The 25058-nt window shown below is 48.0% G+C and overlaps 1 protein-coding gene across 7 annotated transcripts in view; it reads left to right on the forward strand.

Moving 5' to 3' along the window:
- SRGAP2 (SLIT-ROBO Rho GTPase activating protein 2) overlaps nt 1–25058 on the forward strand; it is a 93696-nt gene that overhangs the window by 836 nt on the left and 67802 nt on the right. For 5 of the 7 annotated variants that reach the window (XM_065698718.1, XM_065698722.1, XM_065698723.1 and 2 more), the window contains exons 1-2: nt 241–317; nt 1190–1734. In XM_065698718.1, coding sequence (XP_065554790.1) covers nt 1668–1734 — 67 coding nt within the window. In that variant the 5' untranslated portion in view covers nt 241–317; nt 1190–1667. Of the gene's footprint in view, nt 1–240; nt 318–972; nt 1073–1189; nt 1735–25058 lie in introns of those variants that run through there. The other 2 variants (XM_065698719.1, XM_065698720.1) reach the window with 2 other exon arrangements.

Below are 25058 nucleotides of genomic sequence, written 5' to 3' on the forward strand. Positions count from 1 at the left end.
TGCTCCCATTGGCCACGCCGGCAGGCTATTTGCATTCCTCGCCCCGCCCCTGCGCAGACCTTGGTGGGGAGGTTAACTGCGCGGCCTGGAGGGGCGGTGCTACGAGTGCCAGGCGGCGGGAAAAGGGGCGGGACAAGCCTGGAGATAGAGCCATCCGATTGGCTGCGTCTCCCGTCACTCTTGTCCAACACTCTCCTCTGATTAGGCGGGGCGCGCGGAGGGGCGGGGCGGCGGTGGGCTGCTGAGGGGGGACCCGGGCGGCGGGCGCCAGCGGCCGGAGGACGCCCGGCTGCGGGAGGCGGCTCCGCTGTGCCCAGGTAATGGCCCCGCTCGGCCGCCGGGTCCCCTCCGCTCCTCCGACAGCTCCGCCGGGCGCCTGCGGGCAGCCCCCGCCGCCTGCCCCCCGCAGCGCGGCCCTGAGGCGGGGCGCGGGGCCGCGTCCCTCAGCCCCGGCCCCCCCCCCGGGAGCCCCCTCCCGCTTCCTCTCCCCGCCGCCCTCATTGTTCCTGCCGGGCGGGATGCGGATCCGGCGGGTGCCGTGTTTATTTATTTCTTCCTCCGTGCGCGCATCTCCCGCGGGGGCCGCGGCCCCTCCCTGCCGGCACCAAAAAAAATGGGGCGAAAAATAATAAAATACATTAAAAAAGCGGGAGAAAAGTTGCGTCCCGCCGAGGGCCGCCCCCCGCCCGCCTCCCCCCGCGGGCACCGACCCGCGCAGCGGCCCAGGGGCTGAGCACCCCCCCGGGAGCCCGAACCCGCTGCAGGAGCCGCGGATGGAGCCGGCGCGGCGGCGGTGGCGGTGGCGGTGGTGGAGGGGGGGGGCCGGGTTCGTCCTGCGGCTCCCGCGCCGGTGTCAGTGCATGCGGGTTCCAGCGGGCGATGCTGCGGCTCCGCTGCCGGTCCTGCCCCCGGGGAGCTCCTTCCTGCCCTTCCCTCCCCGGTCCCCGGGGAGCCGCGTTGCGAACGAGCCGCTGCTCCCCCCGCCGGAGGGGCTGGCGGCTGCTGAGGCGTTTCCCCGCCGTTACCTGGCCGGTCTGCGGGTCCGAGCCCTGCGGAGAGGACGGTTCGCGATGTCAGGGCAGCTTTTCTTTCAGTGGCACATTTGGGCTGTGCAGCTTGCGGCTGTTGCCTGCAAGCTGTGGTTTTATGGATCTGTATGATACATATATCGCTTTATTTGTGTTTGCAGGCATACCAAAGAAAACGGCTTCTCGTCCTCCGTTTGGGATCTGATTTACATCATCTCTGAGCCCATTTAAAAAAAAAAAAAAAAAAAGGAAAAGGCAAAACCAAACCCAGAGAGAACATGTTGTGCGGAAGGACTTCCACTCCCTGGCTGTGCTGTTAACGCTAGCAATCAGGAAGAGCCTTTGGGGGCTGCAGGATCTCGCTAGTCTGATGCTGCTGCTAAAGGTTTTGGTGCAGGGAGACAAAACTGCCGCCTCTTCCATGCACTGATCTCTTCACATCTGCATTTTGCTGCTGCTGTGCTCGTCTCACACCCTCTCTCCATGGACTGATTCATTTTCTTTGCCCTTTTTGTTGGGGGGGGGGAAAGGCGAGCAGAAAATCCCGGCACCGCATTGAGAGGAGGAGGGCAGTTGCATTTCTGTCTCGTGTTCTGGTGGATCGGGTTTGAGGTTCATCTTTTTTTGGGAACAGAAAACATGACGTCGCCAGCAAAATTCAAAAAGGATAAGGAGATCATAGCCGAATATGACACTCAAGTTAAAGGTAGGAATGGTTTTGTATTCATCTCTTCCGCTATTGCAGTCCTGACTGCAATTGTAGGAGTTTGCAGGAGATGTTTGGGTGGGGAAGGGAGAAATCATTTGCAGATTGCCTGGAATTTGCAGGGCTTTTTCCTAACACAATGCTGGATCCGGGTTGCAATGCTTTTGCTCGTCCCCATGGGGTAGGTTCCTACTATGGAATTGCTGTTTAAAGGTATCACGGGAAGGGCTTTATTTTACAGCAGAGAACAGATTTCTTTTTGAGTTCTGAGAGCCATATTTTTCTGTCTGCTGTTCTGAAATACGGCTTTGCATTTGAAATATGAGAGCTGCTTAATTGCTTTTTAATCCTCCTCCTATCATGGGAATCTGTTAAGAAATCTATGTAGTGTCAGAGGAGCATATTTCCTCTGGTAGCCACAGGGGCTGTGCTGAGGGTCCCTGTGAAGCTGCTTGTGCTAGAAAGTTCCATTATTCAGGATTTTGCTCTTGGTGACTCCCTGATACTACTGCCTGGTTTTTCTTGCTGTGCTTTTGAGGGTGACACCTTAAGGTTGCAGCATGTGTGCGTGTGTATTCACACGTATATAATGCATATGTATATAAATGAATGCAACTAACGCATTAGTGTTATTCCCATCATCATGAGGAAAGCAATAAAGAGTCAGAGGCGTATGTGCAATGATTGTGGAAGTCTTCTGCAGGATCCACTTGGCTGGGTTTCAGGCTAGCATGTGCCCTATGTAAAAGAAAGGATGGTGAAATGTCTGCTTAGCTGCTGCTTTTTGCAAAGTTCTCAAGATAATGGGGATTGAACAACTAATTCTGGCTTGGGCACGGCTTGAGCTGTGGCTGGTGGGAAGTTGTGAGATGTAGTGATTTATCTAATTGCTTCAAACTTGCTCCTTATGCTTGTAGCATGTAGAAAAGATGGCCCTTGGGCAGGGCTGGGGGTCTTAAATCAATGCGAGTTAGAGAAATGCCATTTCCATGGGAGCAGGAAACCTTGATTAAACCTGGCAATTAAAATACTGCGTTGCAGGGAGGTATTTAGTTATTTCTCACTGGTTGGAAAGCATTCAACCACGATGTCCTACACGATGCGTGTCCTACGCTGACCCTAGTGCTCTGCCCCTACAAGCGGTTGTGCAGCGGCTGTTCACGAGGTTTACTTGAGCAAATCTGCCACGGGGTAGGAGTTTATTTTGATTATTTATCTCAATTTCAAGGTTTTTAAAGTTGGAAATGGAGAAGAACGTGTGTCTTTTTCACTGGTTTGGTTTCTATTCCTGTTTTCTGGCTGTCTTTGGAAATGGGGATTGAAGTCAGTGTAAAATTAGAGGCTTCTATGTTCTTTCATTTTTCACCCTGTCAAAAGGCGTGTGGTAGATATGAACTAGGTATGAACTAGATATTTGTGCATTGGATGCAATAATAAGACACAAGGGTTTAGACTTAGCAAAGTGCATCTTCTCACCACTCTTCTATTAGGAAAGAAATCTTTCCCTTTTCAGAAAAGAGACCAACAGTGAGGAGCCTTCACTGCCCATCACTGCCAAAACGATGCAGTGACCTATCAATCAGTCTGTAAATGTGGTCCCAAAAGCAGAGCATTGTAGTGGCATTTAGACTTCTTTGCTTTTTTGCCTTCTGAGCTGTTCCTATTGTAAATGTGTGGGCTTAAGAAGAGTGGGGCTGGCTTACGTGGAGCTGGGAGAAGAGGGTTTCCCGAATTAGTGTGAAGGCATCTAAGGGTTTGTCTGGGATATTCCTCCCTTGTGCAGTTCAGCTTTTCCTGCTTAGGACAGTCCAGAAGTAGCTGATGGGAGGTGCTCATCCATCTGTGCTTCCCTGGAGAGGGGGGTAGAGATGGGCCTTATCAGCTCAAGAATCCAGCATCGGAACGATCCTCTCCCCATCGCCTCGTGTGCTTTAAAGTTCAGGGGGAGCTTCCCTTCCCCATGTGGCTTCAACCCTTCACCAGCTGCTCTGGCAATAGGGATTGTCGTGTCTCTGCTTTTAGGCATGGGGTTTGGGGGGAGATTTTGCAGTTAAGCACTCAACTTAAACTGTCATGGAACTTGCTTTGCATCTCATAGGTACCATGCTGTGAGCTGGGTAGTGACCTGGCTCTCATGAGCAGTGGTTCCTCCTCCCTCTCTAATTCCAGAGATGTGCTGCTTGCCCTTCCACAGTGGAAAGGTGAGATGGGACTAAAGGCACACTCCAGTCCAAAACCATGATTCTGTCTTTTCACTGGACACGCCGGGGTCCTTAGCATAAAAGTGTTGGTGTCCTGATGGAATTCTGACTTGATCTGTGGGAAATGGTGTTCACTCTGACCACGCGTTGTTTGCTGTCTTTTGTCTTGTGTTGTGAAATGATGCCATGTGGGAGTGAGATGAACTGGGTGTTGGTGTGCTTTGTAAATTGTAAGGTATCACCTGTTCCTCAGATGAGAAAACTCAGGTAGTTTTTACACTGGCTTTTAGGAGCTGACTGTGTTTTCTGGCTGTGTATTAGAAACTGTGTTTAGAGGCTTCATTTAAAACCATTAATCCACCAACACGTACTTAAGCGCTGTAAATTATTACTAATGGAATGATTGAGCTTTGCTTAAAAGTTTAATAGCCTTAAGTTGTTAATCAAAACCTATTTAACAGATAGCGTGGTTATGGCTGTTAGATTGTTGCTGTGCAGAGGGTTTGATCTTCTGTTGATGAACTCGGTGATTTTTGTTGTAGGAGGTGTGGAGGGGTGACAGGGTGTTGGTGAGTGAAACTCTCTGTTATCCCATGGCCATGAGCTGTAGGTATTTGTTGTCTTCTTCCAACAGCCAGTTCTGTGCCTCTGCTGGGTTGGAGTTAGCTCTTCCCATGGTTCATGTGTGCAGCTAATGGCAGAGGGGATCAAGAGTAGGATGAAATGAATTTCTGAAGATGAAGACTATTTTCCTCTTACACATCAAACTTAGTGTGCAGTGATCAGGGGACATAGAGGGAGTGATGTGTTTCTTCCTAATTCCTGGTGCAGGGTGGTTGAGGACAAGCTGGTCCCTGTGTCCCTCCTTGGAGGCTGCTGGAATCAGGTTGGATAGAGCTTGAGTTACTTGGTCTGATCTTGGAGCTGGCCACTGGAGGTTGGCCTGGATGACCTCCTGGGCTCCCTCCCAACCTGAATTGTCCGTGACTCCATGGATTCTAGTATCTGGAGGTTCAGTTAAAACTTTTTCTTCTGCAGAAGTGAATTAACCCACAGACAGGGTGGGTTCCCTCAGGAACTGCTCTGACCTTGAGTCTTTTGCCTTTAGGTGATGCAGGCAAGGTCCATGTTGTCTCTGGTTGCTTGGTTGTGTTGTCTGCACTTGACTGCTTCATGCTGTTGGCAAGGAAAAGAGAGGCTGCCAGTGTTAGTGGGCTCTTCTTGCAAGACGTGAGGGTGCTCCTGTCTTTGAGGAAGCTCTGCAATGGCTGCGTGTCATGCGGGAGGAATTCTTCTGACAAGATGACATGGGGGCAGCAGGGGAGGGAAGTGCTGCTTTGATACGTTTCTGTACCATGTGCTCACAAAGATTGTGAGTTCTGTGAAGCTGGAAAGTGAGATTCTGTGGTCTCCATGTGGAGCCTTTGATATCTCCAGCTCATCCCCTTGTCTGGATTGTCTCTCCCAATTCCTTTGTGCAAGTTGCGGTAAAGCAGAGATAATGAATTGATGCTGAGCAGTGCGTTCAATGTGAGATGTGGATGCTGCGTCTATCTGTCCCAATCAAGGCCTGTCACAGTGATTTTTGGTTTCGTGCGTTAAATTGGAGTGTACATTTGCTGAGAAAGAAAAGCCAGTGATTTATCTCGTAAGTCTTCTCTTCTTTCTCCTCATGTCCCGGGAGAGCCTTATATTTAATTAGTTTGTATAAAGCTTCAGTAAATAGCTTCATGGTTTGGGCTGCAGAGATGGAATCCTGAATTCTTTCACACACTGAGGGTCCATAAACCACTTCTGTCTTTGAGTCGTCTCTAGCAAAGGTTAAAATGCATCTCTTGCAGACCTTGCAGCACAGCCCAAAAAGTGCCAGGAATATGGAGAAGAGATGAGGTGATTTATAGCAGGAGTGAGCACAGCGCAGAGGTGCCTGTGTGGGTATTTACTTGAGCGTGTCTTCCACTAAGAACAGCTTCAGGCAAAGCCTCCCATCAGATTCAGGCTATTGGAATGTCTGAAACTTCCTTTTAATCTCCCCCGCATCGGTGATAAATTTCAGATAAGTCCCGTGTTTTGGTCTCTGAGTTGAACAACTGATGGTGTGTTTGATGGGATCGGGATCTTTTGCCTTTAATGCTGCATAAAGCAGCAGCTGTAATGTGGGGGCTAGAAAGGAAATGTGGTGATTTTGGTGGTGATTTGAAACAAAACTGGCGTTTCTCTCAACTGTTGGAAGTTTCCCTGTTAACACTGCACATGCAGCACTCGTCTAGAGAAGGTATTTGTAGAACTGTCCTTAGATCACTGATTTGAAATCACTGTAATGTGTTTCGTTGCTAAACCCTGGGCATTTTCAGTGCTGTTGACCTTAGGTATATATGTGATGATTTCTCTTTCGTGTTTGTCTTCTGTTTAGGTCACCGAGCTGGTCACTGCACGCTGTGGCAATGGCTGCACAGCCCAGCACCACATGTGAGTGCTTTCCAGAGTCACAGGTCCTGGCCACTTCTTTGGCAACACCTATTTAACATACTGTGTAAATGGCCTTTTCAGCCACGCACCCTGGGGTGCTTGAGTTGGAATAGTTTTGAGGTTCAAGATGTTGAGTTTGGATGTATTGGATTACCATTGACATTTGAAATGTAAAACTACCTTTTAAGGGGTTTTTACAGTTAATCATTACTCTGTGCGTGTAAGTGATTCCATTTGTTTGCAACAATGACTTCCTCCAAACTCTGGCTATGGGGTTGCTGGAGAATCATCTGGTTTGCTGCAGTTCTTGATAGTGCTAATCCCTGGAGCTTTGGAGCTGGATCGGGCCAATGAAGCAGCCTGCTGCTAGAAAGGGGGAAGGGGCTGCTGGGAGAGTGGTTTGATGTTACAGCAATAGTTCATATTTCTTTGTCCTATGTATGGTTCCTACTGGTGGCTTATTGATGAGACTAGGAAGAGGTGAAAGGATGCAGAGTCTCCCTTCATTCCTCTTCATCTCCAAAATCCCTCTGCTGCAGATTCATCACATACAGCAAGGCTGGAGAACAAAGCTGAGCAGAGGAGTCAGTCCACTGAAGTGCTGCAGATCCATCCAAAGCACAGGGAATTCCAGTGTAACTCCAGTAGGTTTTCTATGAACACTTCACTGCCTGCCAGCTAAAGGAGCCCCGGACATTTTTCCTTAGCTCTAAAGGCTTTCCTTTCGTGGGAAGGGTACACATCAATATCTTTTCCTTTTGCTGTTAAAGGCTTGACTCCTCTTTTTGCTTTTAATACTTACTAATTTTTGCCTGTTTTGGGAATGTACTTGGAAGAATCTCTTTGCCTGGTCAACGTTTTCAGCTGTCTTTATGAAGAGTGAAAAATCTCAACCTTTGTTGAGATGGAAAGTATGTTTGAACACATGTTCTTTTCGCTATGCCACGCACAGTTGATATTCATTACTTGGGACTTTATTTAGTTCCCTTTTGTATGACTTTTGCAGATTTCATGCTTTCTCTCAGAGAATTCCTACAACGTCGTGGGAGTCCTGCTCTCTGAATGTGGTCACTGTTTTGTAGGCGATTGGAGCAAATGCAGAGTTATGGTTTGATTTGCTGAGGGATAAAAAACTATGGGAGAATACGGGGAAAGGGTCTGGACTTTGCAGTAATTCCATCATTTGAGACCATTCTTCATTTTTGACCTCCTCTTTCACCTTTCCTTCCAAAATAACAATCTTACCAAAGACAAAACAGGGCATTCTTTTGGGGAAATCTTGAGGTAGTGGTCAGGGAAACTCTTGATGTGAGTTCTTCAAGTCAGAAAACACATGTGGGTATAGAGTAACTGTGTCAAGCTGGTATTATTTCTAAGCAGATGCTGCAAATGGATTGGAACCGTTTAAAAGGTTATTTTTCTTTCTGTGGGAGTAACTACCTACTGTTGGTAAACTCTGAAGGTTCTGAGCCAGCCACTTTGCTTGGAGCTGCCATGGTGAGAGTTAATCGTTGCTTGGAACAAATAGAAGGGGGCTGGGAATGAAAAAAGAGAAGAAATCACTTCCTCTGCAATTCTGAATGTAAAAGGCTCATGTGTTACAAGAGCTGGGAGTGCTGCTCGCACTCTGAAGCAGCGCACTCTGAAGCAGCGTGGGCATGATGCTAGGATGGCACTACACAGCTTTTGGGGATGGGCAGTGATGAGGAGGAATTCTCAAAGCATTCATGGGGTTCCTCTTCTCTTTAATGAGCACTGTTCCTCCAACACTTTCTCTCAAGGTGTTGCTAAATGTGCTGCAGAAACCCTTGGGTCTTCAGTGCTTTCAGCATGCTGCAGAAACAGCTTGTGCTTCCCACTGATTGCTGTGAAACCGGCTGCATTGGGCAGGAGCTGCCTTCTCCTGTGGCACATCAGCAGCTCCTGGCTTTTTGTCTCTTGAGAAGGAGCCGAATAAGCAGATGAACTCCAAAGCAAGAGTGGATTTTAATCTGCAGTTGTGAAGTGCTGTGGCAGGGTTGTTTGGTCAGTCCTCCTAACTTTGCACTTGGCTTCTTTGGATCATAGGACTTTCCAGGAAGAGCCTTTTGGCTTCCGTTCTTTGAAGCAGGGGAGGGTTTTTGGTTTGGTTTTGTACTGATGGCATTGGACTAGGGTTTTCATGCAGAGAATAAGCCACGGAGCTGTGCAATTTATAGACGAGGAGGGCTTCAAATTGAATCTGCTTAAAATAACACTGGTTGTTGCTGGGAATTGGTCACCGTCTCTTTCTTTGGACAGCAACGCAGGGACAGGCTCCGATGGTCCCATGAGGAAGGGGGGTTTGTTCCCGACAGCCCTGTAGCTGCCAGGATTGCTAAACTGCTCCCTCTGAACAAGTGGATCGATTGTTTGCTGACCAAAGATCCTAAGCCTCAGTCAATCAAACCAGTTCCATGTCACTGGCGGGTTTTCAGAAGGCAAACATTACAGGCGTGATGAACACGTGTTTGTTTCTGCAGCTTTTCTTTACTACCTGAAAAGGGAGAGGATGATAAGCACAAACTGGGGCTTATTACCCAAATGGGATTGTTTAGAAAGATATTTTCCTATTTTCTTTGGGTTTCAGCCTCTGCAAGGCATGAGGGAAGGCTGAAAAGCTGCCTTTCTTCAGCTGCCAGGCACATCAGCATTGATCCCTCCAGTAAAGCAGGGATCGATGGCTTTAAGCTGTTGCTGTAACACATAGTGTGTGTCGTCCCCTGCCAGCATTTGCACCTTGAGACTTGGTGATGATGGATGAGGTGCCATTCTGTTTCTCATTTCTCACCCTCCCAATTTCCCTTCCGTCCTATTCCACCACCTCTAGAAACAGCATGGATGATGCAGCAGATAATGTGGCAAATGCTGATGTTTTAATCACCAGCCCATTCAATCTTGTTCAGTGTGTGTGTGGATATTGCAATAGTAAAATAGGATCCTGGTTGCTGTTGCTGGGGGCTTAGTGGTGCGAAATCAAGGGGAAACCCACCTTGTGGCAGTAAGTCCTTCCCAGCAATCCCTCTTTGTTGCTTTAGCAATTTGAATGAGATGAGGCAGGATTGTCACTTCCCTGTGTCAACCTTTTATTAAGCATTGATCCCCTTCTCAGCAGGGAGGGAATGATCCATGGAGGGCAGGGTAAAACCAAATTGATGGGCAATTTCAGGGAGCTTCTGGGTGGTGGCATGTTATGTGTGATTATGATTGGGGAATACTTAAGATGCCTGTTGGATGAGGTTTAAGTATAGTGGGAGAAATTACTCTTGTGTCTTTGAGGATGTTCCTGCTCATTAGCACTTAGCTGTTATGAGAAGTCCTGCAAAATCCTTTTCTTTGTGCTGGTTAACACTGGGCAGTGCTCTTGCTGTTCTACTGCTAGGAGTACCTGGTATCCAAAACACATGTGATATTCTTGCTTTTAGGACAATAATAAGAACAAAACCAAGTTATTCACATGTTTCATTAATGCTTTGTTGTTAAAATATGAAGAAACTTTACATAGGGACAGGATTATGGGTCCAAGAAGCTTCCACTGAGCTGCCTGATGTAGCTTCTCAACTTGGGCAGTGCTGTGGCAACCACAGATGGTAGCTGTGTGCTCACTGGTGTACGGCAGTTCTCCTTCCTCCATCCCAGTTCATCTGGGGAGGGCTGTCTGAAGTGTTTTGCTTGGAATAACCATCCAGACAGTTTAGAAGTGAAGCTTTCTTCATGTCAAATGACAAACCAGAGAGTACCAAGTTATGGACTGTGGAGGTGCAGAGCTCTGAGTAGGCCCGGGGAGGTTTTTCCCCTGCGTCCCGATAACCAGTTATTCAGAAACATAATAAACGAGTATCTCTGTGAAGTGGTTTGGAAAGAAGCCTGGTTTTGCTTTGGTCTCTTTAATGAAAGTAACTCTTCCTAACTTTTCTGTGTTCTCTCCATCTGTTGAAGAAGGAAGCCTGCTTTATCCCAGTATTTCTGCTCCATAGTGGGCTGCTCATCCCTGTCTGTGTCCCAGCTCAACAGGGTGGACTCCAGTGCTGCAGAAAGATGCTGCAATAGGGGCAAAAGGCTTTGCCAGTAAATGACTTAAAAGTGTGCAGCTGGAAAAGGGAGGGGGAAAGGGCTGCAGCAATGCGTGGAGGGAGGAACGAATGCAACACTACAAAGGTCACAGGATACAGAAATGGTGTTTGGATGGAAACTCAACTTGCTATGAATGAAACTGCTCTCTCGTGTTTTCCCCCTGGAGCTGAATGGCTAAAAACGGGATACTCCTTGTTCTGCTTCTTTCTTTTTATCATTTTCTGGCTCTTGGGAGCTTCCATGAGTTGTGCTGTAGAACTGAAAAACCTGGGAGATGAAGGATGGGCAGCACCCACACGTGCTGGGAGAGGCTTAAGCGTGTGAATCTCTGCTGGGTTAATCAGAGCTGTGCCATGATTAGCTCTTGGTTACTCTGGTACCACTCTTTGCCAGTCAAAGCTTTGTCTATCCTAAATGTAAAGTTTCTTAGCAGGGAACTTGCTACGTGACCAGAGATGTGTGCACTGCTGAGCAGGGCTGTTGGATACACTCAGAACTTGGGCTGAGCACCCCTTGGAGCAGGCTCTTGGACCCCTTGAGTGTTGATTTAATTTCCTGTGTGCTGTGAAGTCTTGTTACTGAATGCTGAACTGCCTTTTCTTCCTCCATGTGCTCTTATCCCATCCAGATTGCCTGTAGTTTCTCTGAGGTTGGTTTGATCTTTTATCAACCCATATGCTTGTTACCTTCCATTGTATGATTAATTTCTGCCTGTAATGATAAAATGCTTCACCCAGAAGTGTGAGAGAAATCCTTTTATTTAGCCTAGTTGCTTAATGCCAAACACATTCCTACTCATTGTCTTCATACTTATCTTTACTTAGGCTTTAAATCAAATCATGTCCCCCCTGCCCATAAGGACATGCTTGTCAGAAGCCAGCTGTGAAGGGCTCCTTCCATCCATTAATTTCCACCTTTCTTTCTCCCTAGAAATCTTGGCTACAAATGCCCCCCAGGTGCCCCCAGAGGTTCAGGATGGTAGTTCATTTCAGATCTAAAACGAACCAATTCTGGAGCTGGCCTCTCTGGAAAATCTCTATAGGTACAGTCCTATATCCTTAAAGCAAAGACAGCCATTGCCAGCAAATGAGAAAGCATTTTCTTCTGGATTTTCCTTTTATTTTGTCCTAAAACGTCAAGTTATTTTGTAGTTCACATAGAGTCGTAGAATAGTTAGGGCTAGAAAGGACATGAAGATCATCCATCTAGTTCCAACCCTCTGTCATGGGCAGGGATGCCTCACACTAGACCATGTCACCCAAGGCTCTGTCTAACCTGGCCTTGAGCACTGCCTTGAACACTTGGTCGTTCCTGCTGTGACTTATCAGTCTGACTGTTACTGATGAATTTCTAGCTTAAAGGAGCACCCAGGCAGGAGATGGCACAGTCCTGCAGTCTTGGAGGAGAGAAGGCTTCATCAGGATTTTGGGAAAGAGCTTGAGATTCCCAGACCAACATGTATGGAGCTGATGAGATGTCTGTTGTTTCTCTGCTGCTGGAGGTTCCTCCAGAAAGCAGCATCTGTAACGTGTGCAGTTCCATAATAAACACTTACTGGAAGCTGAGGGAGCAGCTATAATTTTCTCCCTGCTCTGTTGCCTTCTCCAGCTCACTCACATCGTTTCAGTGGTTTCATGATTAGGCTTCATGCAAATAGTTCTCATTCATCCCCACCCTCTACCAAAGCCAGAGCAGCACAACCAGCTGCTATGGTTGGGATGAAAGTGTCGCTAATTTGGTGTTACCTTGAGTTGAAGGATTCTGGCCCTGGTGAAAGGTTTGATGTTGTCTGTGCTATAAGAAGTTATTTCTATGTTGACTATGTATTAGTTCTTAAAGATCAATGCCTCTCCTTTGAAGGAGGTTGCTTTGAGATCTTGCAGAGAGAGGTGCATGCAGAGGGTGATGGCTGCATGTATCTGTAGGAAGGAGTAAGTTGCATTATATCGGTAGGTTTTGGGCTGTTGTGGAAAGGTTACGCTGTGCTTATGGAGCTGCTTTGAGTCTTTGACAGCAATAGGAAGAATAAATTCAAGTCTCTGCACTAAGGGCTCAGGATGTACAAGGAAAAAGGGCTCCTTTTCCTTCCCCGCCTCCTTTTTGCTCTCTGCTTCTAGTCATGTGCCTCTCAAAGCTTATTTTGTTCACAAACCAAAGATGCCCCTGAAGCCTTGATGCTCGTGCTTCTAGCTTATGGCAGTAATATTGAAACCTGTTGACCATTAACTTCCTAGAGCACGGGTGTGCTCAGTTCTTTTACAGAGTGGTTCTTATCACACATGTGCAAAGTTCTTTTAGATTTAGATGAGGTATTAGGAAGGAATTCTTTACTGAGGATGCTGAGGTGCTGGCACAGGGTGCCCAGAGAAGCTGTGGCTGCCCCATCCCTGGCAGTGCTCAAGGCCAGGTTGGACACAGGGGCTTGGAGCAACCTGGTCCAGTGGAAGGGGTCTTCTGCCTAAGAGCTCATCTCAGTCTCCCCTCTGGCAGGTTAAAGCCATTCCCCCGTGTCCTTACAAACCTTGGCCTGTAAAAACCAATTCAGATGGTTTGGTCAAAACTGTTTCCATGAATGAGTCCAAGTTTGCCCAGTCCAGATTTGGATTCTCAGGTAGCTGAAACGTGTCCCTGCATTTACTTTCTCCCTTCTCTTTTCTTCCTCCCTGACTTCTGCCACTGGGAAATGCTTTGGGTAGTAAGTAGGAAATCAACACTCCCTGAAGCTTCCGAGCACAAACAAGCAGGTTTGCTATTTTCAGTGCCAGTTTTTTTATGATGCTTCCAAATTTCTTTTTGCTCCACTGGGATTGAGTCTTGAATGAGTGTTTTCTTTACAATGTATTTTTAGGAGTTAAAGGCTTATGTGAACTTCAGCGCTGGCAGAGATACTCGGTTGCCAGTCCTACATGTCAAATACAGACTTTAAAGGTTTTAAATCCTGGAGCTTCCAAGAAGAGAGGCTGGTTGAGAACATTCAAAGGGATGCTCTTTGCATTGCCTCCTGTGCTGGGGTTTTGGTGATGCTTTCCTACGTCTGTGAGAGTTTGTGCTGGAGCAAACCTGCCCTGTTCCGAAGGTCAGGCTTCAGAGTGTTGTGAAGGTTTTGACTTTAAATAGCACAAAGTTTGTGGACATTGAATATTGCAGTGGTGGAGCAAGCAGGAAACGTGTCAGGGATGATTCCCTGCCTCTTCTTGTATCTAAAGTGCTCTGGCTCTTTCGAGGGGACTCACTTGGGCCCAGGGGATGTCTGCTTTGGGTTTGTGGGGCAGAGGGGCTGTGCCAGAGCAAACAAGAGCAGAGACCTCCTTGGTTTTTGAGCATGGTGCTGGGGACTGCCTCTTGTTTCTGACCCAGGTCTTTTGTCCAGCAAGAGAAGGGTCAGGAGGCTGCTGTGAGCTCCTGTCAGGATGTTTTCAGGAAGCTCTCTCCCTGCTCCCAAAAGCTGGGAAGCCACACGAAGGTGTTCATGCCGGTTTATTCTCTTGTCAGATGTGACTAGAATAGACAGAGAGAGACCAAGCAATCGGATGCGTTTGAGGAAAGGAGAATGTGTCAGGAGTGAAGGAAGATCCGCTTTGCCTCCTTGGTAATGCTGGTGGGCTTGGACTAGAGCCCTGGTCCTTGGGGATTTCACTTTGTGCTGGAGCTTGCTCTGAGGCCGGACTCTTCACGCTAATGTGTTTCACAGTGGGTATTCTCCGTGTAGCAGTGGCAGTGGGTATGCCTGTTATTAGTGATGGCGAACTGGTTAATAATGTGGTTACTCTAAATAAACAGGGCAGACTGTGTGTCCTTCCGTGCCTGAGTTAGTATTTTCATACACCTACTATTAACTTCCTGATGTGGGGGGTTAATTTTAGTTCTTTTGCTCAGCATTTCTATGCATCGGTTCTGGACCCATCCGCTCACCCCTTCAGAGAGTTTTAACAGCAAGCAGTGGCTCCTCCCTAGGAAGGCTGGAAAATGCCGTTGAATGCTGCAGGCTCATGGCTTGAACTCATCTTTTATCAAGCCAAGCAACGTCCTAATGGCCTTATTGCTGTCATTTTGATTTGGATAGAGGTCAGTTTCAGTTGTCTCCTGTTGGCAGGGCTGTTTTAAATGGAGTGAGAAGTCCAGTGAACACAGGAGGTGGAGAGGAGCTGGGTGTCCATGAGTCCACTTTTGGGGATGGTTTTTTCCTTTGCTTGCTAAAAGCTTCCTTAATTATGTTTTTCTCTAAGATTCGGTCCATATGCAGCAAGCTGCAAATGGGGAGTAAGTCAGATGTAGTTTAATGAGGGAGAAGTCAGTGTGGGTGACTCAACCTTCATCTTTCTCAGGTCCCGATTCAAGTTCCTTCCCTGTTTGCAGCAATTAAAATGTTACCAACTGTTCGCACTGCCGGGAGTGACTCTTGCATCCAGGAGGGATCATTGCACCCCGCTGCCGGGGGTGGTGGGCTCTGGCTCCGCCTGGCAGCTCCAGCGGGGAAGTGGGAGCCTGGATGGGGAGTGGGAGGATGAATCACTGCTCCTCTGGACCCAGACTGGAGCTGGGAGGAGCTTTTGGCTCTGTGTGGCTGCGGATAGAAGAAATTCTGCCTGGGGTTTTCATGGGTGTCAAAGCCCCTGTGTCCAACCTGGCCTTGAGCACTGCCAGGGATGGGGCAGCCACAGCTTCTCTGGGCACCCTGTGCCAGCGCCTCAGCACCCTCACAGGGAAGAGCTTCTGCCTAAGAGCTCAGCTCAGCTCCCCTCGGGCAGGTTCAAGCCATTCCCCTTGTCCTGTCCCTACAGGCCCTTGTCCCAAGCCCCTCTCCAGGTTTCCTGCAGCCCCTTTAGGCACTGGAGCTGCTCTCAGGTCTCCCCTTCAGGAGCCTTCTCTTGTCCAGGCTGCCCCAGCCGAGCTCTCTCAGCCTGGCTCCAGAGCAGAACTGCTCCAGCCCTCACAGCATGTCCATGGCCTCCTCTGGACTTGCTCCAGCAGCTCCTTATCCTTCATACATTGGGACATCCTCCTTGTGTTGTTTCCTCTAGTGCTGTTCTGAACACAAGATCCACTCTGCACTCAGTGGGTGAGCAGTGGTTTTAGAACCCAGCAATCTCCAAAGGCTGTGCTAGCTCCGACTTCCCAGACAGGGCTGACATTCAAAGAGAAACTTGCTTGGCTTATACTTTAAATAGCTCTGGGATGGGGAGGTGGAGAGTGAGAGCACACAATGCGGCCAGCGCTGGGCTGTGGGGGCTCTCAGGGCTATTCTTAGATGACAATAGCCGGAATGAAAAGCCATAGTCACTGCCTTGCGCCTGGGCCATTGTGTGAGGGTGATGTTTTGAGTTCGGAGAGCCAGAGGTCTTTCAGGATCTCCTTCTCCTATGTTCCTCATCGGAGACCTCTTGCTATTTTTCTTTGCTGGGGATGGTGGAGGTTGTGAAGGGAAATGGCTGCAAAGTGGCTGCTTAAAAGCAGAGTTGTGCGTTCTGCTTTGTGTAGGTTTAAGACTGTAACAGGCTGTACGCGTTCTCCCCGTTGAGTGCTGGAAGGTGCCAGGTTTTGCACAGGTGAGTCAAGTGGAAGTTGAAAAGCTGCCTGTCTCCATGGCTTTTTGTGATGATTCTGTTTGCAAAAGGAGGTTCAGGCTTGCAGGAGAAAGGTGATGATCTGTGTATGGAGTACACTGAAACCTGGGAGTTGTGGGGGAAGCTGCTGTAGCTGAGTGGAGCTCAGCTCAACCCTGGCTGATGTCAGGAATGAGCAGGGTTTCTCGGCATTTTGCTGACTCAATCCATCACTGTTTAGGAGTAACAAAGCCTTATGTATTTATATTTATATTGCAGAACAAAACCTTTGAAGCCCTGGGCACACAACTGTGTCCGATTTTTCCCCATGTGCTGTACTGAAGTGCTCTTTTCAAGTTTGGTTTCCTGGTGCCTTTTCCCCTTTATCTTCTCAAGCTTTAGAGGAGAAGAGCATTTGGAAGAAGCCGTAGAAGACAAATTTGCCAGTTTCACAGTGAAATAAAGGCATTTTTCATGTGTGATGTTATAGAGTTGAAGCTCTCCTAGTACAAGCCCTCCAGACACTGTCCCACAGCACTGAATATGCTTTTTTGATTCGAATATAACTTTTAGAGCTCTTTACCTGACTTGTTTCCAGAGGGAAATCTTGCTCTGGTTTTCCATCAGCACCATATCCAGGTTTGGCCTCAGTTTTGTCGGATTGATGATAACTGATCTTTGACATTCAGGAACACAAAGTTGAGCAGCAAGGAATAATGGGCAAGTGTCTGCTTTTGGAGAGCTGAAGGTGTCAGAGAAGGAACTGTCTTGTCATAAGGCCTTGACGCAGTGTTTGAAAAGGGGGAACCGAAACTTCTTGAGGAAAGAATTTTCTGTTCGTTTGGAGTCTCTTGTGAAATCAAGGAAAGTACAGGCTGATCTTAAACTGAAGCTTTAGATAGCTGTGGGTGCTGCAGCAAGGGGCAGCGCTTAGGGTGAAGTGTGTGGTCAGTGGGAGAATGTACTCATCAGGCAGACTTTCACTAACACTTCGCCTTGAGGCTCTCCTCTTGCAGGGAGGTCGTCTAAAACCCTCCCTGCAGAGTACAGGGGGAGAAGTAGTTGCTCTGACTGCTTCATTTTCTACTTCATGTGTGCTTCTGCTTCCAGCGGGTCCAGCCGCAGGGGAAGTGGCTGCTGTCACCAGCCACATTGACTTCTTCCTCTGCAGGCTCTTCAGTTTGAGGAAGGTAACCTGCATGGCTGGTGCAAGCTCCGAATGGAGCTGTTTGTTTCAGTGGCATCCTTCTGGACATCACCCATGAGGATGCACAGGGGTGCCTCTGAGTGTCACAGTGGCTAAAAAGTGAAGTTCTTCAGTTTGGGCTGAGGTGGAAAGCCACAACGTCTCAGGCTGTCTTCAGTTTGATTGGCTTGACTTCCTTCCCATGCGTGGCTTCTTAGCTCTGCTTTAGAAGGAGATTGAAAGCTGGACATCCTGTTCTTGAGGAGGGTTTGCACTTCTGGCTTGCAGTGGAGGTTACTTGTAAGTCAGATTGCTGCACTGACTGATGCCTTATGCTTATCTCATTAGTGTGATGGTATTCCCTGGCCAGCTCAGAGTAGACTTCCAGCTATGCTATGGGAGAGCCAAATGGAACGTCAGCACACAGACCTGTTCAGTGCAGGGGGTTTCTTACAGGGTTTTTGTGTCTGCCCGGTCTGCAGACATAAAAGGAGGAACGAGGGAGAAGGCAGGGTTAGGGAGGCAAGTCTCAATATGGACAGGGGCAAGGATTTGCCCTGCACTGAAAGGGCTGTTCTGTTGGTACATGCAGCACTTTACATTTGTGTTCTTGCTTCTTTGCAATGATGCTGCAGTGTCATTGCATTTCTTAGTATCAAAGCAGCCTGGGCTTCTTAAAACAATGAAATACTTAAGACCGAGCATCGCTTTGCTTTTCGAAAAGCTTTGTTTGCTGGAATTGCACTAGTGTATGTAATTCAGGACTTTAATGTTTGTTGACTGACTCCTTGCTCTTGCTGAAGAGCATCCGTACTTTGCTATGTGATCCCTTGGCTTCAGGAGAATAAGCTAATTCCATCCATGGTTCTTAAAGCATCATTTTACTTCTTTTTAATCGCAGCATCCTCTGCAGATGTTGAAGTGTCATAAAAATGAAATGTGGAAGCAGATGTGAAGTTGTCACGGCTTGCTCCAGATCTGAGGCAGTAAATGAAGCTGTCAGGGGGAGCAGCGGGAAGTTCAGCTGACTTTATCTGTATGGCCTTTGGCAAGTGACGTGTGCACTCCTTAATGGGAAAGGCAAATGTGAACTCTGTCTGGAGCAGTGCATCTGCTTTAGCAGATCAAGGGTAGGAGCTCTCAAGGGTAGAAATGCTTCTACATGGTGGTGACTTGGGCAGGAGACACGCCAGTTCTCATGGCAAACAGTGACCTGATCTGTTGGTGTCTCTTGGACTGTGGGCTCCCTGTAACCCCCAGTGCATCACCTGCTCTGGGGTTTGATGTCTGCAAACGTTGAAATAGAGGAAGAGAAGTCATGAGCTGATCCCAGAAGGATTCCAATTTCCTGCCCTCTGTCTGCTTTCAAAGATTTTCTGGCCGTCTCCAACACGTTCAACAGCTCATTCTCTGTAATCCTGTCTGGCTCTTCGCTTCAAGATGCTGGGGCTTTAAAGCTCTTGTCTGAATGCTTTGTGCAGAAGGGCTCGGGGTGAGTCAGGCTGTAAGGTGCAGTGTCTCGCTTTGATAGGGTTACTGCTTCTGTACCGATAGTTGATGGCGTTATAGCAAGAGAGGAACAGATCTCTGACGGTAATTGGGAATTGCCATTCACCCTCTTGAAAATAGGAGGAGAGCATCTGAAGCTTTCGCTGCTCATTTCCCACTGGAAGTTATCCTGATGTTCCTGCAGAAGTGTTGCATTGTGAAGGGTGGTAACAAACCTGTCTGGCCTGGAATGCCAATAGTGGTCAACCTCTACCAGACTTAGAGTGTCAGTCACAGCTTTGAGGTGTTAATGTCATGAGCAACAAAAGAACATGAAATGTATTGGTAATTCATAGTTCAAGGGTGTCAATAGCTGGATTTCATCAGTTATCTGAGGTCTTGTCAGCATTTAAATCCTATCTAAGTTGTATTGAAAGTTACATGTGTAACTTCATCAATGGAGATTTTACTGTGCTATTGATTTTCTTGCTGCAGCTTAAGAAGTGTTAGTCACAGCCCTTCCCGACATCGGCTTTTGTTTCCTCACATAGGCTTTGTTATATATAGATCTTAAAAAAAGCAGAACAAACCCACCCAAACCAAACCAAATACTCCACCATCTTTGGCATTTTAAGTAAGCCACTAGGATATTCCTGCACTGTTACATCTCTGCCTACACTGGCATGGAAAGGACATTTCCTTTCTCTCATTCAGAGTGCTTTTTTCAGCAGGAGGATGGGGAGACCTGACCCTTGATTCACACTGAAACCGAGAATGAGCGGCCCATGACAGAGTTGGCACTCGGAAGCCTCTTTGCTATGTCTGCTACTTCTCTGCTGGGCTGGTTGGTCGGTTGGTTGCTGTGGGTGTGTTGTTTTAAGGCCCTGGTCAATGAACCAACACAAACATTCCTGGTTGGAAGGCTGGCGGAGGAGCCAGAGCTCAGCTCCTGCTTCCATGTTGCCTTTGGCTGGTGCCGCACGGGGCTGGCGCTGGGGGCTCCTTTTGGCCTATGGCAGCAGCTTCAAACAGGGAGGGAAAAGAAGTCCCACCCAGTACCGGAGTGGCACCAGTGAATGGGTTCTGTTTGTTTTGGTTTCCTCCTGTCCAAATGGCTTTAATAAATCTTCATTTAAGTGGTTTATTTCGGGTGGTGTTTTCTAAGGACTGAACAGTTTCTGTTGCGAGGAGTTGCGTGAAGCAAATGAGAAATGAAGTGAGTTGATAAGCAGGGCTTGGGTAGAGCTTGGGCTGGGTGGGGGGGACACGGCATGGCTCGTGCAGGCTGCATGGAAACAAAAGAGTTTTCTAAACCCTGTATTGTTTTAGGGGTCCAAACACAACCTGTGCTGTTAAACAGAGACGTTCAGGTTGGATGTCAGGCAGGAACCCTTCCCTGCGAGGGTGCTGAGGCGCTGGCACAGGGTGCCCAGAGAAGCTGTGGCTGCCCCATCCCTGGCAGTGCTGAAGGCCAGGTTGGACACAGGGGTTTGGAGCAAGCTGCTCCAGTGGAAGGGGTCTCTGCCCGTGGCAGGCGGCTGGGGCTGGATGAGCCTTAAGGTCCCTTCCAGCCCAAAGCAGGCTGGGATTCTGTGACTGTTCTTTGCAGATCGTGCCCATCTCCGTGCCCCAGCTGGGGTTTGGAGGCAGGTCTCTGGGTCTGGCAGCCATTCTTAGGCTCTTCCAGTTCTCTGGGTATCAGCAGCAGAAGCTAAAATCCACCTGATGTGATCTGTAGGGTAAAGTTCCTGGCTGCAGGCTCTTACGTGCATCGAGGACCATAGAGTGGTTGGGGTTGGAAGGATGCTGAAGCCTCCCTGACTCCCTGTCCTCACCCTTGGATGAATCAAGTCCTGCACGCTTGATTCAGGCATTTCCCACAACTGTGTTCTCTCTGGTCTTGCCCAGTCTTTCCAGTGCTCCTTTAGAGCAGGATGGTTTCCTTTCCTCTGTCCCTGCTTCCGGCTCTTTGATAGAAAGGGCTCCTTTTGACTTCTTAGAAGTGGAAGGAAATGACACTGGAAACGCTCTGCTCTTTAGTGAGCATGTACTTGATGTCTGCGGTACAGGATGCTTCAATTCAGGGAATGCTTTGATTCTCTTATCTAATTGGTACTGGGAATCCTGATTAGTCCCTGGGTTTGTGTCTCAGACTCTGGCTTCAGCTCATTTAAAGTTGTGTGTGTGTGTGTGTGTGTGTGTGTGTGTGTATGTGTATCTAAAAGGCTTGTTTTTTTCTTTTAACTTTTAGTCCTGTTTCTATGTGATAACTGTAAAGAATGGCTGCAATCTGTGCACTGGATCGCATTGTTGCTTCTTTGGAAAAAGCCTTTTTTGAGAAATCGGTGTTTTTCCCATTGGAGATTGAGGGGGAAGCATAGAGGAAACATTTTTAGATCAAGGTTTGAATTTGGTTTCCAATACAGAAGTTGCCACTGTGCCAAACCTGGCTAGAACCTTAGATACCTTCCAGTGTATGAACTGGGAGTAATGCATTGTGAGAGCTGGAGCAATAGAACTGGTTTCTGAGCGATCCAGTGTGTGTGCAGGTGTGTATAAAAAGGAGGACCCCAGTTTCAGTGTCAGTTCGGTGACAAAGGCACATGACAAATGAGCATCTCCTTGTTCCTGCTCCGGCCTAAGCCGCACTGATTAATGGGTGTTGCTGTAGCTGACAATGAACTGATAGAAAACCGATGATTCACATAATTCGAGCTCTGCAGGCTCTGTCAAAGACTCATTTCCCTCCTTACAAGAGGTGCTATAGAGTAAAATACAAGCTCCTTTCAAGACAGCAGCCCTCCACTTAGAAAGCTTAATATTTATAACTCTAAAGGAATGCCTTCTGCTTGCTAGGATTGTATAGGAAAAGCCTGCTTGAGATATCTTTGCTTTCAGTGAGTATTCCTGGAGTAAACTACTTACAAATGTGAACAAAAACTGAGCCAGAGAGCACCAGGGACTTTGGAAAGGGATTTTCCACCTGTTTTTTGTGTGTGTGGTTTTAAATGAGGCTTATACCTGCTGTTCCTGAGGTGCACTCTGTGTGAATGACAAACAATGCTCCAATTTGATTTCGTGTCTAAACAGATAAGCCTGATTTCTCAGGAGCTCTCATGCCACTTTAAGGAGGCATTACTTTGACTGCATGAAATGGTTTGGCTTTAATGGCAGTCTTAGTTACGACAGTGGGGAAAATAAGAGGCTGCTCTGGTGGAAACCGGCTCTGTCATCTGTGTCCATGGGTACCCCAGGCAAATAGCTCGGACCTTTTTGATCTTATTAAAGTCATCTATGAAATGTCTGCAGTGATGCTGCTTATTCACCTCTCCTGGAATGTCTCTGCTTAATGAATAGCTCTCCAGAGCTCCCAGGAACACGCAGGGCAGTGGCTGTGGGACTGACAGGGAGGCTGTGACGACGGCATCGGGCTGCTGAGATATATTTGACTCAGCCTCTCGCCTTCTTGGGACAGTTGTCTTCCTTCTCGATGGACTGAGAGCCTTCCCTGGCGTTCCAGGGGGAAGGGGAGCAGGGCTGCGAGGAGCAGGGCTGCAGCCATCCTTCATGGTGCACTTGTACAAGTCTGCAGGCTGCTGGCCTGCAGGCAGCTCGGGCGCTCGCTGGGTCATTCGGGACCGACCAGGTGGGTCTGTGAGGTGTTCTCCAGGAGCACATCCAGCCTCGGAGCATCCGGGATGCAGGAGCTGGGAGCTGTGCGAGGAGGTGGGAGGGCTTGGGGACTGATGGGCGCTTTTGGATTGCGGCAGCTCCCAAGTGTGGGGTTTGAATGAGACCAAGGAGCAGGAGGGGAATGTGTTGGTGACACCAGGGATCCCTCTGGAACAGTGGTGCTAATCCAGAGTTACCTTTCCCTGTTAAAGTGATTCTGAATTGAAGCCTCTTCCCATTCGCTTTGTTGGATCTTTATCCAGGTAAATGGGTGTTGCTTCTGCAGAATGTTGGCTTAAAGCAAAGGTGAAAAAGCCTTGATGCGCTGAAAATCCAATCCCACATTTCTCTGTCTTTCCCTGGCTGCCTGAGACGGCAGTGGAATTAGGCAGTCTACTGGGAGGGGTTCTGCAGTTGAGTTTACTGTGCTGGAGAAGTGTTTCCATGTCCCTTTCTGTGTCTCCTCATTTATTTCTTGATCATTTATGCACATTAATGTGTTAGTTACCAAAGAGGAGAGGGAGGAGGAGAAATCCTGAGGTGAAATTAAATCAGACACCAGCATTCATCATTCTGGTTGTGTCCCTAAATAGATGACATAATTCACCGAAGGGTTTTCCTTTTCATTGAAGAGATTAAAACCTGTAAGTCCTAAATTGCCACTTCTGTTGTAGCAATTTCATTGATTTGAGAAATGCACTTGATGTTATTTGGCGTGAAATACTTGTGTCTGAGAGCGAAACTACCAGCTCTGATTGGAAAGAAGTAATAATTCATACTAATACTGCTGCTGGCTTCTTGCATCCCAGTATCTTTCATCAGTTCCCAACTTTATTAACCTTTGGAGCACCCTTGACAGATGCAGAGATGGAAAATCATAACGCCAAATGAACTGAGTCTTTGCAGTAGTTCCAACGGGGGCTGGGAATTGGGGCTGGGGAATTTGGCCCATCCCTGGGCTGTTTTCCTGAGGAAACAATGAGCAGGAGGGAGGATTTCATGGATTTGATGTGCCTGTGTGTGTCTGGATGCTGCTTTCTCACCTATAGATGCTTCTGCCTGTGGTAGTGCGGTGCTGTGTAGTGTACAGTGAGTGTAGTTTGGGATTCCTGAAGGGAACTGAGGCAGTGAGAACATCTGGCAAATGCCAGAAATAATGATCACATTACAGGTTTCTGATGAATAATTCAATTCAGTTTAGGACTGCTCCACCATTAAAGAAACCCTTCACGCTAGTTGACATAATGCAGCTGAGGCACTTGGAGAAAACAGTTTGGAAGGCAAAAGGAGCGGTTGTTTCACTTCTGTTTCAATCCCCAGCAGTTAGGGGAACCCGAGTGTTTAGGATGAGGACATATGTAAAGGTCTTCCTCCTGATCAGAATAATTCTGAATTGAACTACTCGTAAGTCTGGGGCTGCAGGAGTTAGAATAGCAAATGTCTCTTTTGCCTTCTGGTGTCAGGTAGCTAATGGCTGATGGTTCATCTACGGAGGTAACCAGCCCCCTCTGTCTTTGGTTGCATCTGAACTAAACCCAAAGGCAAAGCTGATAATTCTACATTTTGCAATCCATTTTTCTAATCCATTTGGGTCTTTTTGGTGTGTTTCATGTAACGCATAAGAGAAGGATTAGCGTGTTGCAGAATGATGCAATGAGGATGATCTACATCTGCTTCAGGGTGATTTCAGGGTATAGTTCTAGATGCTTTTCTTCATTTCTTCTGGCTTCCTTTGTTAAGGGATGGGTTTCCAAACTGCTTGCGTGGAGCATGCTCATGATGGCATCGAGAAGGGAATCCAGCTGGAGGACCCTGCAGAGATGTCCACAGCCCCCATCCCGCACAGGGCCAGGAGCTGGCGCAGGAGCCCAGCCACGTCTCCGCATCTCTTTATTGCCATGGACCTGTTCTGCTGTCTCTTCCTGCTGCATTTCATCCTAGAATAAACAGAAGTTTCTGGTGAGAGCAAGTGCCAGCCTCTCCCTTTACAGAGGCACTTCCCTTGTGCCCCGTGGAACACCGCAGTGCAACATTCTTCATTCAAATCTCCTGTGTTGAAACGAAGAGCCCTGGCTCCTGGATCCCCTCCCTCCCTCCCTCGCTCCACACCCAGGCAGCTCCTTGCTTCCGAATGAATTAACGTGGTTTCTGAAGGGTGTTCCTGTGCATTTCCCACACTTCAGGGTCAGTCTGATTAATTCCCACACTCTGATGCTGCATGGGGCAGGCCAGGATTGAGCACTGCCCATGAGCCTTGCCCAGACTTGGTATTTCATTCCTTCACAACTTTTCCGTGGTTTTTGAAGTCATGGAATTGTAGAATGGTTGTGGCTGGAAGGGACCTTAAAGATCAGCTTTAGTTTAAGATGGTAAATAGTGGTGTCAGTAGTGTGTTGGAGGGTGGTTGGAGAGGAGGAGTTAAACAACTTCCTTGGAGCGCAAGCGCCTTGTGCAATACCCAGTGGAAATCCCCATTCTCGTCCTCTCTCCCAAAAAGGTTCCAGAAACCGAGATTTTAGTGATAGCCAGCCTTGGTTTCATGAGAAATCAGGAGCAGTTTGGTTGGAAATGTGGCCGGCATGTGCTTAGCTTTATTCCTGACTGAATCATAGAATCCCAGCCTGGTTTGGGTGGAAGGGACCTTAAAGCTGATCCAGCCCCAACCCCTGCCAC

This window comes from Lathamus discolor, chromosome 19 (genome assembly GCF_037157495.1).
Source record: "Lathamus discolor isolate bLatDis1 chromosome 19, bLatDis1.hap1, whole genome shotgun sequence".
Lineage (NCBI taxonomy): Eukaryota > Metazoa > Chordata > Aves > Psittaciformes > Psittacidae > Lathamus > Lathamus discolor.